Raw genomic sequence first — 14,225 nt, 5'->3', positions numbered from 1 at the left:
TCCATCACCCGAGGCCCCTTGGCCACAGCTGGGGCTAGTGCTGATCTCCAGGGTCATGCAAAGTCTCTCTTGGCTATGATTAAGCCCATGGCTACCAATAGTCTGGTGTGTCTTCTGCATCCCCATTCATCCATCAAGCCCAGCAATACCAGTTTAGGCCCTGTCACAATCTGTTTACTCACAACCATGGATAGGATAAAATATCCGTTATTATGTTAGAATATCTCTACAATATTGGCCATTCCTATTTAGTGTGAAATAAAATTCCCAGTTCTCACTTACATCTCAATCAATGTGGGTCCAAACCTTGCTTCATTCTGCTTAGTCTTGTGGGGTTATAGTTTACCCTGTGTAGAAATATGAGCTGTATCAGCCTCAGTTCCATTGAGACCAGCAGTACTCAGGTGGCCATTATTGCAGCCCAGTCTTGAAAAAAAGTTGTTGAGTAGAATTCTGAGGTCAGTAGAATCTCAGATTGTTGAGAGGTCCAGCAGGATGAGAAGATAATGAGCGCAGTGATTTGTGATTTGAAGTTTGTCATAGACCACTTACATTAGGGTTGCCTTAGTGGTGTTTTGGGGGTCTGAATCCAGGCTAGTATTCTTCTCTTTTTGAGTTATGTGAAAGTTGCTTTCTTGATCAACCTATCAATGAATAGTAGATGTGTGATTGGTTGCTAGTTGGCTAGCTGTTGGAGTACATATTAAGCTTATTCAGGAGGGAGAGATTTTTCTGATCATGAAAGAGCCAGGGAAGAAAGTAGCCTGGGTTTAAGGACATGTTGATGATGTTAAAGAGTGATTTAAAGGTGAAGCCTGAGATGACCTTCACCATTAATGCTGGGATGATGTTGCAAATCATCTGATTTTAATGAGTTGAGAAGGCTTAAGCTGTCCTCAATGGATGGTGAAACAAAGTAAGCCCAATTCATTCTGTTCTGAACTGTTACTGTTGAACAGATGGGTGGGACTTCTGAATAGTCAATGCGCTGTATAATATTTTCGATATTCTCTTAGAAGAACTTTTTGATGGCAATGCCTTTCTGCTTTGAATATTTGATGGTGGGTCAGCATTGCAACTAATGCAGTGCTTCCTTGCTTTGAAGCTTTCTCTGCTTCTTTTGGCTTCTGCCATGATGTTTGTATCATAGTGTGCATCCTTGGTTTCTGGGAAGGGCTTCCTGTAAAATGCACATAGGTTCTTCAAGATTTTGAAGTCTTCCACAAGCTGAAATCGATCCTTTTTCTTTCTTCTTGTGCCTCCTGATTGCAAATTTGCTCTATGTGATTAAAATCAGTTGCAGCTAAAAGGTGCGGACGAGCAGTTTAATCAATGTGGTACTAAAGTCATTCTTTTTACCTGGTGAGTGGTAAACTAGTGCCCCCTTCCAGGTTGCCCTTAATGTAGTTTCCAATTTAAAGATAACCATCTATATCCAAGTACCACTCTACTGTAGCATGTGGTGTCATTAAGTTGTCTGTGGGCCTCACTGATGTACTTGGTCCTACTCATTAAAACCTGATTGCCTCCTTTGTCGGAAGGTTTAATAATGGGATTTTTATCTCTTTGTAGAGAGGTAACTGCATCCCACTGGTCTTTGGTAATGTTTTTTCTGGGGGCTGACTTGTTTATAAGCTTGAGTATGTCATGTGCCACCGTTTCACAGAAGAGGTCTGTATGATCTTTGGTATGTACTTTGAGGATGCCCTAAATCTGGTCTCGGTTGCAAGAACGATCACATGTTGCCTTTTTTTCAGTGGTTCCTGGGAGTTTGAGAAAGGCTTCCATCATGGTCTTGGTTGTTCCAACTGGAAGGTTGAAGTTGCTGAAAAAGATGTTTTTAATACCAGCCGATCGCGGCTGTAGTAATGAGGTCACAGATCTCAGAGGGGAAGTTGGGACTTTTTCTGGTTCGGGCATAGGCCAGATGGAAGGTGACAATGTAGGCTAGAACAAGCTCGTGCGCGGTTGTCATAAAGGTTTGCTGTTCAAAAATTATCTGAAGATGACCGCGGTCGGGAGAGCGACGTTGAGGTTGAAATTGGGTTGTTTGAGCATGGGTGCCAGAGGTGGATGTTAAGTATGCATGTAGTGTGAGATGTTTGAGATGGACTGTGGAGGTATAGTTTTGATGCACATGTTGGGTGATGTTGAGTACCTGAGAGATATGGCATGTGTGAGGTAAAGGTTTTGCCCTTACAAGGTCATAACAGGACCATGGTTGACTTGCACTTGCCCCCTCTGTCAATTTCTTCCAGTGAGTAGTGCTGTCTTGTAGTTGTTTTAAAAATATATATATATTCCTTCCTTAGCTTTGGTTTCCTTTTGCTTCCCGATACTGTGCCTTGATGACAGTTCATAGGTCACTGTGCTGTATTAGGACTTTTAGCTTATGAACTGTAAGTAACTACTGTAACAATAGCAGTAACCCACTGAGCTATTCTCATAAAATACAGTTATGTGATCTGCAGGGTACACATTTGTTTGCGGCAGGCATATTAACCCTCTGTGCTACTTTATGAGGAGCTGAGGAGTCAAAAGTGCCAATGGACAAAACTCTGTTCTCTCTCCAGAAACAACATTACTCCCTAGAGTTATCTTGACATTTTTTATTGTTGCCTGAAAGCTGATAGACACATGAGAAACTCTGCAGCAGGTACTTTTCCATATTAAATCCTTACCTGTTTCTAAACACACCCCCCTCCCCCGAGCTCGGTGCCAGGTGGTGGCTGCACCCATTGCACTGCCCTAAATCCGACCCTGCTTTGCAGTATAATCTCTGCTCTTCTCATGTGCCATCTTTTCCACCTTCCTATTGCAGGGTACTATGATGCCCGTGCCCGGGTGTTGATCACTCACATCACACGGCTGCTGTGTGTTTCTGAGGATGCTTTGGAAGTCTTTGAAGAATCGTTGTCAGAGAGCCTGAAGGAGATCAAGGAGCAACCATCAGAGTAAGATCTACAATGAAGGAGGATCTCTCCTTCTTAAGTTGTGGCTATAATTTTAACTAGAATACCCACCACAATAATTCTTCAATGGGTAAGGGTCTCCTATCCCATTCCTTTTGGGTCACAATACCTGACAATTCTTTCCCATTGCTTTCTCTATTTCTAGATTTTTCTTCTACATCCAGTGGAATGTTCAAGGACGAACAAAACCAAGTACAAAGATACTGCCTTACACTCCTGAGCCTATGTTTTTGGGAAATGTTGGCTTGTTGTCAAAGTGCACCCTCTGCCCCAGGGTGTTAAACATTTATATTGAGACAAGCTCTCCATTAACTTACAAATAGTTCTTTAGATGCACTGCACAATTTGATAAATTCAGCTATTAATTCGTGAAGAAAATTACCAAATGTAGTCCAAAAAAGTTCACAATTTAATCATCCTTTTATTTTAATCTGTAATGTTGGTTTTCACATAATTTCATGTCTTGCATGTTCATGATCTAGTAAAGTTATCATGCAGGATCAATAACTATATTCATTGAACACATCTTCTCCAAAGGATTATCTATCACACATGATAACTTTATTGAATAATGAAAGAGATGGAATTATGTGAAATCCAACATTATGGATTAAAATAAAATAATGATTAAATAAAGAACGTTTTTGGGCGTACGTTTGCTGATTTTCATTATGAACGAATAGCTGAATTTAGCCAATAGTGCATCGTGTCTAAGGGACTATTTGTCAGTCTGTGGTTAGAATGTCTCATTGGTAATGATAATGGACCGCACACTGCAAACAATCTCCTAGATGTCCACCTCCACAGAGTCCTCCCTCGCTCACCCGCCCTACCATCTTTACTAATTCTTTCCCAAATCTTCGGTTTTTGCTCTTTTCACTGGTTCCATCACCAGGCACTTGCATTCATGTTCAAGATATTCCGAATGTGCTCATGGCATCACACCATGCCCAAGTCACCGGTCCATCTGCCAGGATTTCTCTGTGTGTATTCTGTTCACTGCCTCCATAACCAGTTCTCCTTCTTTCATGTACATTTCAAGGGCCTCTATTCCCAGGTGACCTATAATGGCCTAAGTACCCTGTCCATGACAGTGTCCATCATGTGCTAATTTGCCTCTCTTTGATCAGATTATCAGCCACACGGTAAGGGACCCCCCTCTACATCTTTTTTAAGGATCTCTGTGGCTGTGTTAAACTCTACTTGCCTGTGTTGCCCTTTCCATGCCCAAGAAAAAGTCCTTATGCTCATTTTGCCCCTCTGTACCAGATACATAGATTACCTGCCATAGTGTCCAGATCACTACTCATATACCCCTAGTTCCAACTTCCACATCAGTGCCCATGTGAGATGGGAGGGATCATTCTCTTTCTGCAGCTCTTTCTTGTGCTGAAAATTTTGTTTCAAGCTCGCATGCAAAATCCTACAGCTATACAGGATGGAAACTAAATATTTATGTACAAGGTCAGCTGGCCCCACAGAATCTAAAACTCTTTAGAATAGTTATTCATTTTTGAATTATTTTTTAATATGCTGGTTTAAGTGGCAACTGTAAATTGGGACTACAGGCTTAGGTGATATATTAATTTAGCTGTGAAGTCCTTAATTGTTTGGAAATTGTGATATGCATATTGCTTCTTCTTTTCATTTGGACATGCACTAATCCCTGTTCACACACCAGGATTTGCAAATTACACACTGACTGGACTGTGAACGGGAATACTACTTACAATGCAGCTTGTGTACAGAGACATTTTATTGCAATTTGTCGAAGATTGTTATATGACCTGCTGAGTATTTGTTAGTGAGTATATATTATATATTCAATGCTTATCTTATATTATTATTTAATGTAGTATAACATTTAATTTTTGCATAGTATATTATTTTATTAAATATTATTGAGTATTTTGTATTAGTTGTGATCCCCTGTGATTTTCTGTGAATGCAGGGTTGGTGGCCTGCAAGGATCAGCAGACCTTTGTCCCTGCATTTGCTTTTCCAAGCAGTCTTTTTTTAAAGCAGCTAATGTCCACTAAAGGGGCAGATGCTTCTTTAAAAATATGTTTTGTGTTTGTAAAGACATCAGCAGTGGCGGTTCCTCCGCTAAGGTGGAGGTGCGTCGCCCCACTGCTCGCGGAGCAGTGTAAAAAAAATAAAATGGTAATAACAGAAGTTATTTCTGTTAGTATCATTTTATTTTTTTCGGCCAAGTTGGGCGGGGCTGGAACTCCCGTAACGTCCAGGAGGATTGCACTCCTTAAGTGTGCACGACTGCTTGGCCGGCCCTCTTAGGCCGCCCAAGCAGTCATACACTTGGCATGTTTCCCACCAGGCTGCATTACACAGCCTTGTGAGGAACATGCAAAGCCTCCCAGTCCCCGTCTGAGTGCCGATCCACGGCGCTCAGACCAAATCACAACGCTGTAATGCAGCTTTGTGATTGGTCAGGGGAGGAGCCTATGTGCTTCTTGGTTCCAGAGAGACGGCGAGGAACAACACGACGGAGGAGAGGCGGCTGAGGATTCGGCATGGAGGTAAGTGTTTATTAAATGTTTTTTAATACCCCCACCACTACCCCCTCACACCCACCCCCGCCCACCATTACACTCTTGTTCTCTGCCAGCTACCACTGGACATCAGGCTAAGCATCCAGTGGTTCCCGTGACCATCATACCTCCTCATTTGCTCCAGTGACACTGCCCAACAAGATTTCCAAAATGGAAGCTGTCCCCGAGGGACACCTTCCCTTTTGTGAATCAGTTATCACTCCAACTTGTTTGTCAGTATTTTATTAGTGGTTTGCAACAGCAATTTCAGTCACAAACAATAGATACATGTCATTGCGTATTTCCGTTAAGAGGGGATGTCTCTTTCATACCCCCTCCTAATTGCCAATTTGAGTGAAGAGCACCCCTCCCCCCACTTTTGCCAATCTTTGCCCACTCACCAAATGGTTTAATACATTACAAAACACATTTTTGTGCCCACTAACCCTGTAACTCTGCAAACACAGGGTTTGCAAACACAAAAGTGTTTTATACTTCAAGGCCTAAGTCCCTGTGATGCTCAGTTCTCATGCACATTTAACAATCCTTTCTGTTGTGGGATGTCATGCGCTTGTAATTAGGAGTGCTTTGAAATTAACATTTGAGGTAGAAGGTCGACTCTAACTCCGGAATGAAAAGTATCCACTGCTTACTCTGATTATGATCATCCATTCATTAACACTGGGATCTGAGCCTGTCCCTGCATACTTACAACCCGTCCCAATTTAATCTCCTTCAGACACCTAGAGATTACCAGTCTTCATCAATTCATCTCCTCTTCTTGAAGAACTGTGTATACTACACTCCGCTGCCTTAGTTCGCTCTGTAGAAATACCATATACATACCATACACATGCCATGGTCATACATACACACATCCATGCATACATGCATACAGTTAGGTTCCCTCTGTAAAAGGGCAGTAAATACTGCTGCAAAGATGTCTGTACTAGTGATAATAGCCTGGGATTCCACTGTCCTGTGTGGCCGACAAGATGGCTTGGTGAGGGCAACGCTCGCCTCTAACACTTTTTGTGATCTGCCCTCACAAGTTTGGATTCTGGCAAAACTGTCCAGGCACAGAGTCCTTTCAAAGCCATGCCTGTTGTTTACAGTACTTACGAATGGAAGAAGCGCCCTGTCAGAGACAATCTGAATGCAAACATAGTATCATGATTACTATTATCATCCTTTTGCTCAGGTGGGTCAATGGGCCGAGCTCCTATTGGTGCAGTGATCAGAGAGGGGATGGGTGGCTCATGATCCCAGCTTGACAACCTATAGACAGATTTCAGCTTTCTGGCTAAAAGGGTTTTATTAAATACTGTTTCATTGGACAGAAGGATTTCAAAAGATGGAGGAGAGCATGTGGTGTGAGATCTGTGCCTGCCCTTGCAACACTTACAATTTTATTCACTATTTCCTGTACGTTTTTAATTCTGCTTCTCCTGAAAATGAGGGGCCACTTCATATTTTGCACCCAGATTATACTTGGCCCTTATGAAGTGTATATATGCTAGTATGGTTGGCCATAGGGGACTACACATTTAATTTCGTTTGTATTGGAATTATTCCAGAACGTTATTTATTTTAATTTCCCTGACTCTGTTTTCCAACCCCAAGTACACAGAGAGCCTTTGACACCGGTCCCAGTTCAGATGACACGAACGCTGGTTGTGCCATACATGACATGAATAATTATATGTGAATGAATTATAATATGACGATTATAAAGCATGCCATTACTCGATTCTTATCTGGATAGAGGGCACTGTATAAATGTGCACAGGTAATTGATTTTGAATCTACGATTAAACCTCCTGTAACCGGTGAGCCAGCGTAGTAACATCATATGACAAAATCCAGTCAATTCTGCCTGAACTGGCTTTGCAGTCTGAAAAAGCAAGCATATATTGTGAAGGAAACCCACCTGCGGCGTTGCTGATTTTTGCCATGTCTTTACATGACTGATGCATTACTTTGTCATTGGAGAACAAACGATGTGGCAGGCACATCTCTTCCTTAACTAGGTTTTCTCCTGCCTGATTCTGTGAGGAGACCTCCTAGTGCAGCAGGCGCGGTGATACTGGTAGTTCATCATTCTTTCGGTATTTTATTCAATATGGCGTGTGTGAAGAAGTGTCTCTGAGGAAAGAATATTTAGGTGGAATGCTTGAGATATTCTCAGCCACTGATAATTACTTTTGTGCCGCATCCTGGTCCATCGTATTTTTTGCTTATTGTGCTGCATCAGGCACCTATCATTCCTATGCAGATCAGTCTTGTATTTGCCCCAAAAGGGACAGTTCAACTTGAGCTACTCGACATTGTTTCCCAAGTGCAACAACACAAGTAACCTCAGACATGCTTTATCCAAGTTCAGTCTCGTTAGTAAACTGCATTTTGAGTCCTATGACGTGGTTTCCTTTAAACTGATTTATGAAGTGGGTTCCCTTTTGTTCTGTCATGTCATAGCCCCTTTGTTATTTAATCTGTGTTGACGAGTCCAATTTAAGAGACTTTTTTATTCATATGTGGCCTGGAAAGTTGTCAGAACCTCTGAGCTTAGTGTTCCACAAAAGGCCTCTTGAGCACTATTGGGATAGAGATTGAGGTGGTGGGGGGGAGAAAATATTTTTCCTATTGTCAGGAAAACTACCAGAAAAACCTTTTTTTTGGACCTAAATGTGTAACGTGAGCTAGCCCCAACCTGAAATGAGAAGACCCCAAAATAAGATAGGAAGTATTAAATGGAGGTCTCCAGTGGTTTTTAGGTCTCGGCTCGAAGGCTGCGCTTGCGCAGTCTCGCTCTGAGATTTAATGACTTGGAGAAGAGGGGCTTGAACCCGCCCCTCTTCTCCCCTCTTCTCCATTGGCTGGCCTCTTGAATGCTGGCCAGCCATTGGAGAAGAGGTTCGTCTCTCCGAACAGGCCCCGTCCTTTTCGGATTCGGGGCGTGTTTTTTGCTACTTTTCTAATTATCTCCTCCAGCCAATGACAAGAGGAGAACACGCCCCCGAATCCGAAAGTGCCGCTGCCTTTCTCCGAGGCATTTCTGCTTCGCCTCGGAGAAAGGCAGTGGTGTGTGTAGTATCGGGGTAGTGTGCTTGTTTTTCAATCCAACCAGGTCAGAGCCCCCCGCCCCCCACCTGAGATGTCAAATCTGCCCAGCTGTGTCCCTCGCAGGTTGCACCCCACCCTGTAACCCAGGCACCGTTGGCGGCCCTGTCTCCTTGCCAGCAAGAGCTGCGCCCTGTTGCCTTTGTATATTTTTCTCAGGGTTGATTTGCTTTTCCCTTATTTGATGTTTACTCGGCTGATTCATTCTTTGATTGTTAGCTTCCATTTCTTACCTGTTCATTTTACGCTCACGGGCTCGCTTTGTAATCTGAGCCGCAGCCAGACACGCATAGAATGGCCCCCGTGGTTATCATTTACAGTTACAGGTACCGCAGCCTACTTGTGGCCTGAGGGGGCGCTCTCGGCCCCGTGGCAGGGCGAGGGGCACGTGTTCTGCTGTTCAATTGGCATCGTGACGGCCCCGCTGGCCTCGTAGTGAGCGCCTCAAGGGGCCTTCTGCCCATGTGGCAGGGAGAGTGCCCAGCTGTGCCCTCGGGAGGGGTGCGGGCCCAACTGGCTTCGTGTCAAGGAGATGGGCGGGGGTTGGGGGCCTGCAAGGTCTGTGGGGGGCCCAGCGACCACTCGACATAGCAGTGGGACAAGAGGCCTCCTTGCCCTGTGCCAGGGCCAAAGAGAGGTGTGGGCGTGCCCTGCTATGTCAGTGGAGGGATGAGCGAGGGTAGGGGGGTCTGCTGTCCCCGTGGCAGGGCGAGAGTCAAGTCTGTCATAAATTACACCTTTCGCTTATATGGTTTTATTTTTATCCAACTACGCAGTTGGGAGTTGTAGTTGCACTTTTCCCAATAAATTGTGGGTTTAAAAGTCCCTACTAATCCGACCGCGGAAAGTGGGCTAAAATGCCCGACGAGCTGAGGGTGCCAAGTAAAAATGGCGCCGAGCTGGAGATAGTGCTAATGTGTCACAATCATGGTGGAAGGCGCTACACGCTACACGAGTGGTGATATCTTAACTCGGGGCTGCTTGGCAGTGAGAGCTCCGAGCAAGGATATGCGAGGGGAACCGAAGATCAGCGGCCGGATTATGTGGCTTGTCCGACACATAGCGCATGAGATGTGAAACTCGAAGCGCCTCTCGCTAATGGGAAGCATCTGCAGGGCCAGGGAGGCCGCCAGGAACGCATTCATTGGGTCCCCGGGAACCAAAACCCAGAGCAAAATAATAAACCCGTCCCTTCCCTTCGCTGTTTGCAGTTGGAGGAATTTCACTGGGCGAGGGCGGGCGTCTAAACATTTCCAGATGGTGTCTGTAGGTTTCGGCTTTCCAAGCGGAGGGCGAGGCCTGGTGACCCGGGGTGGAAAGTGGGGACTTATTGAGCGGGAGGCGGTGGCACTGAGATGGGGCGAGTGGAGGGGGGGTGGGGGGAGGCTCTGCAGGATTGGGGGAGAGTGTATGGGGTGGGGGGAGCTATTGACTGTAGTGTTGAGCAAGGGGGGGGGTGGGTGGAGGGGAGGCATGGTTTAAATGCAAGGGAGAATGATGTCAAGTGTGACCAGAAACGCCTAAATGGTGCCATTGCAACGTCACAGATTGCATTGTTATGACACTTACAAGCCCGCCCCCAGACGACAATATCGAATCAGATTTATTTTATAAATTCTGAGTGAAATGGTCAGTTCGGCGGTGAACATCTTGTGAAGAATAGGCACAATAAAGCGCTTACAAATGAACGTTTTGAAGTGCTGCACGTCTGCTTCTAAGCGCTGTCTCCCTAGTGAAGGATGTCCAACGTGGGTCTCGGAAGGCCGCATCATGTCAGATTTTTACGTTAGATAATTGTGCAAACAATGGCCATACATTTTATATGTTATATAGTGAATGGTTATCACGATGTGTCATGAGCCCGTGGATGACACCATTCCATTATTTTGAGGTCATCATACTGTGGATTACTTAATTCCCTAAATTCCGTAATGGCCAGAGCTGCTGACTTTGGATCTGGGGCATTGAGCCGCGCGGGGCATGCTGCAGTAATCCCCCTCCGGCAGGGGGCGGGGAGATGCAGGCTTCTCCTCAACCGTCGTCTATTTGGGGCGGCTGCGTAAGTCTTCTAAGAAGGGGTCGGATGACGGGGGTAGGCTCTGGGTAGTAGGGCTAGAATAAGCCACCTGTGGGGCAGGTGGAGAGAGCCCGAGGGTGGGCACATGGAGGAGGCGGGGCTTGCGAGAGAAGGACACTTGGCGCAATGGGAATCTGCAGCAGGAGGGAGGGATTAGTGAGAAAGCTTCCCCCATGTTGTGCGTGCCCCATGGGGGCGGTGGCCACCTTTGGTGGGAGTGGTCATATAGAGGGATTGGGCCAGGGGAAGGTGGAGTTAGGGAGTAGGGCATCTAGGAAAGGTGGCACACGGATTCGGAGTGGGCTACCTGGAGGACAGAGAAAGATGAGCAGCAGAAACTACTTGGGACAATGCGGATGATGATGGTGGGGTGTGGCTGATTGGGGACCAGGGCATCTGTGTGTGGATGATGGGGGACGAGGGCATCTGTGTGTGGATGATGGGGGACCAGGGCATCTGTGTGTGGATGATGGGGGACCAGGGCATCTGTGCGTGGCTATTGCAGCAGACTGTTGAAACCTCCTGCTTTTAAAGCCAGACAAGAGATAAACACTGCTTAGTTCGTGTGGTCTCTCTTCAGTGTTTAGTAGCCTGTGCAGGCCCCCATTGCCTACCTGTTGTGATGCTTGCATTTTAATATCCTTGGCAGAAAGGGCATGATGCTGAGGGTGTGTGGGACCTTTGGAGCATTCACTGTGTGTATGTGGCTCTGTGTATGTGTGTGTGGCTGTGTGTGTGTGTGTGGCTCTGTGTGTGTGTGTGGCTCTGTGTGTGTGTGGGTGGCTCTGTGTGTGTGTGGGTGGCTCTGTGGGTGGCTCTATTTGTGTGTGGGTTGCTCTATGTGAGTGGCTCTGTATGTGTGGGTGGCTGTGTGTGGGTGGCTTTGTGTGTGTGGCTCTGTGTATGGGTGCAAATGCAATAGGTCTCGCATTGGAGAGTGATTAACCTCTTCAGTGCCCATGACGAGCTGGACTCGTCATGGGCCGCGGTAGCGCTGTGCCCATGATGAGTCCAGCTCGTCATAGACCCCGCCCGCTAATGCAACGGCCGGCACAGGGCGGGGAAAGGGGCGGGCACTGAAGGGGTTAAGCTATTGACATTGTAAATAACAATGCAGTTTCTTCTAATGTTTTAAAAACAAAAACATAAACAAGAATAATGTCATGAACAATGCCAACAGCTCTAACTTTAACAATGCCGAGACCATTGCATTGTAAATGCTTGTTAATTCTGTGACTTTTGTCAACAGGTCATCTTTGAGCAGGCAGTTTAAAGAAGCACAGGATGGTTCTTTTAGTCCTCCCAAACGTCCTACCGGATGCTGAGTTTTGTTAACGCTTTTCCTGGCAGAGTGCCAAAAAGATGCTTTTGGGCCATTCTGACATGGAGGTCATGATCTCTCTCAATCACCCTGGAAGAGGACCGCCTGCCTTATTTACAGACGCTGCTGTGTCTGCCTTTACAGTACTGTAGCTTTGCCAAGCAGGCGCCATGTTTAAAGTACCACTCAACAACCTTTTTTGTTCAGTTAAAAAAAACCCTGAAAGCGGGTGTTTGTTTTCTGTAAACAAATAAAAGAATACATTTCCCCGGGGTGCAGGGAGTTTTCTCCTTTCGCATGGTGGACTCAGGCTGGGAAAATAAGCGTGGTCGTTCAGTCCTCCAATAGACTGGGCCTATTGCAAAACGGTATTGGGTTACCATCAGTCGAGAGAGCGGGGGCTCCGCTGATGACATCCCAGAAGTTCACTGTAATCTATAAGAGAGCAAGGGAACTTCAGTTTTGGTTAAATAAGAGAACTGCCAAATTATTGCATTGCTCCAGCTGCGACGAACTCCATTTTAACCAAGTGACACACATAACTAACCATGTAGACTTTTGGAAGAGTGTGTACTGGGGATTTCCCTCCATAATAACCACTCAGGAACAGAAGAACTTGATCTGCAGTGATTTTCCATTGCCTAAGCTGGTTGCCTGGCTGCCTCTTCCTGACTTTCTTGACCACACTCGAGTAGGGCAAAAAAAAAAAAAAAAAAAAAAACACGGCCACAATGCCAAGCATGTGCAGAAATAGGCTGGTCCTGTATTAACCTTACCAGCAGCCACTTTCCAACAGATGTTGGACTTCGCCCAAACTTTTGGGGAACAACCGACAGAAACAATGTTTCTAGTGCTATTTCCTGTAACCTTTCTGGTAGCACAATGCTTACAGAGAGAAAGATGTTCTGGCTGGAATTGCGTAAAATGTCAGTGATGTTAGAGGACATGTTTGAAATGGTGCAGAATGAACAAAATGCGCTAATCCCACCAGGTTAGCAGTCAATGTTCCCTTCATCATCTTTCCGTAATGTTTGACATGCAGGCGTACATCTGAGGACCGATGCATCACAGCTATCTTAATAACCCGTAAAGCCTATCTGGCAACTCTGCCTCCTTCACCGACTACTCTATATACAGCTGCGGAAGTTTGCAAAATGACTACTCTATATACAGCCCTGGGAGTTTGCAAAATGACTACTCTATATACAGCTGTGGAAGTTTGCAAAATGACTACTCTATATACAGCCCTGGGAGTTTGCAAAATGACTTCTCTATATACAGCTGTGTGAGTTTGCAATATCCACTGAGGATTCCCAAATCATTCGCCGTAGAATAACAGTGGCCGTAGAGCCCAAAATTATTTGTTTAGTTGCACTTTGCAGAGTATTTAATTGTTCTATGGTTGTTTCCTGCACCCTCGAGGTTACCAGATCCTCCTTGTTAGGTTTCACATGCACAGTGCTTGCGCTGTGCTTGAAAAATCTATTGTTTTTAATATGAACTTAAAATGGACTTACATCCCGCCTCCTCTCTTTACTGGCTTCTCATTTATTGCTGTGCGTACCACTTACATTTCCTCAATTTCTATTGGCTGTAGCATATTTGCCTGAATTTACCAATGTTTGTTCCTCCTCTGCTTCTCTTATCAGTTTCCCGCCACCGAAATACTGTTAACATCCGCCTTGGTGGAACTATATTTTCATAAAGTTTAGCGTTTTACTATTGCAGCATATTTATATAACAGTTTATCGCCCGTAGAGATTGTTATTTGCATAGAATCACAGGATGTTGCGTGGCGCCGCGGAGACTCGAACCGGGATCCCCAGCTCTTGAATCATCAGCTCTGGTCGCTGCACCACATCCTTTACGATCCTTCTCCCGGACGATGATTGATGAAAACAGTTAAAGTTGTGCCCTAAAACCATTGATAAAGTAAAAACTGCTTATAAGTATACTGGTGTCAACTCAGCAATGCTTATTACTCATCTGAGAACAGCTGCCTATCCCTATTCAGAGATATTAAGTGATAACAGAGCTGTTTTCTCAAGAACAAAGTGACCTCATTATAGAACAAGGTGACGGTGACTGTTAGACCACATGGCACGGCAAATGAGACACACTGCTCTCTTGTTACACCTTACGCCAACTCAACTTTTTCTTTCAGCCCATTAACAGAAGACCAAGTA

The 14,225-nt window shown here is 45.2% G+C and overlaps 1 protein-coding gene across 2 annotated transcripts in view; it reads left to right on the top strand.

Moving 5' to 3' along the window:
• Positions 1-14,225, top strand: part of TMCO4 (transmembrane and coiled-coil domains 4) — a 481,254-nt gene that overhangs the window by 132,829 nt on the left and 334,200 nt on the right. For both annotated transcript variants that reach the window (XM_085609111.1, XM_085609114.1), the window contains exon 5: positions 2,822-2,954. In XM_085609111.1, coding sequence (XP_085465237.1) covers positions 2,822-2,954 — 133 coding nt within the window. The remainder of the gene's footprint in view (positions 1-2,821; positions 2,955-14,225) is intronic.

This window comes from Triturus cristatus, chromosome 1_2 (assembly GCF_964204655.1).
Source record: "Triturus cristatus chromosome 1_2, aTriCri1.1, whole genome shotgun sequence".
NCBI classification, from domain to species: Eukaryota; Metazoa; Chordata; class Amphibia; order Caudata; family Salamandridae; genus Triturus; species Triturus cristatus.
This window is presented reverse-complemented; position numbering and strand designations above follow the sequence as displayed.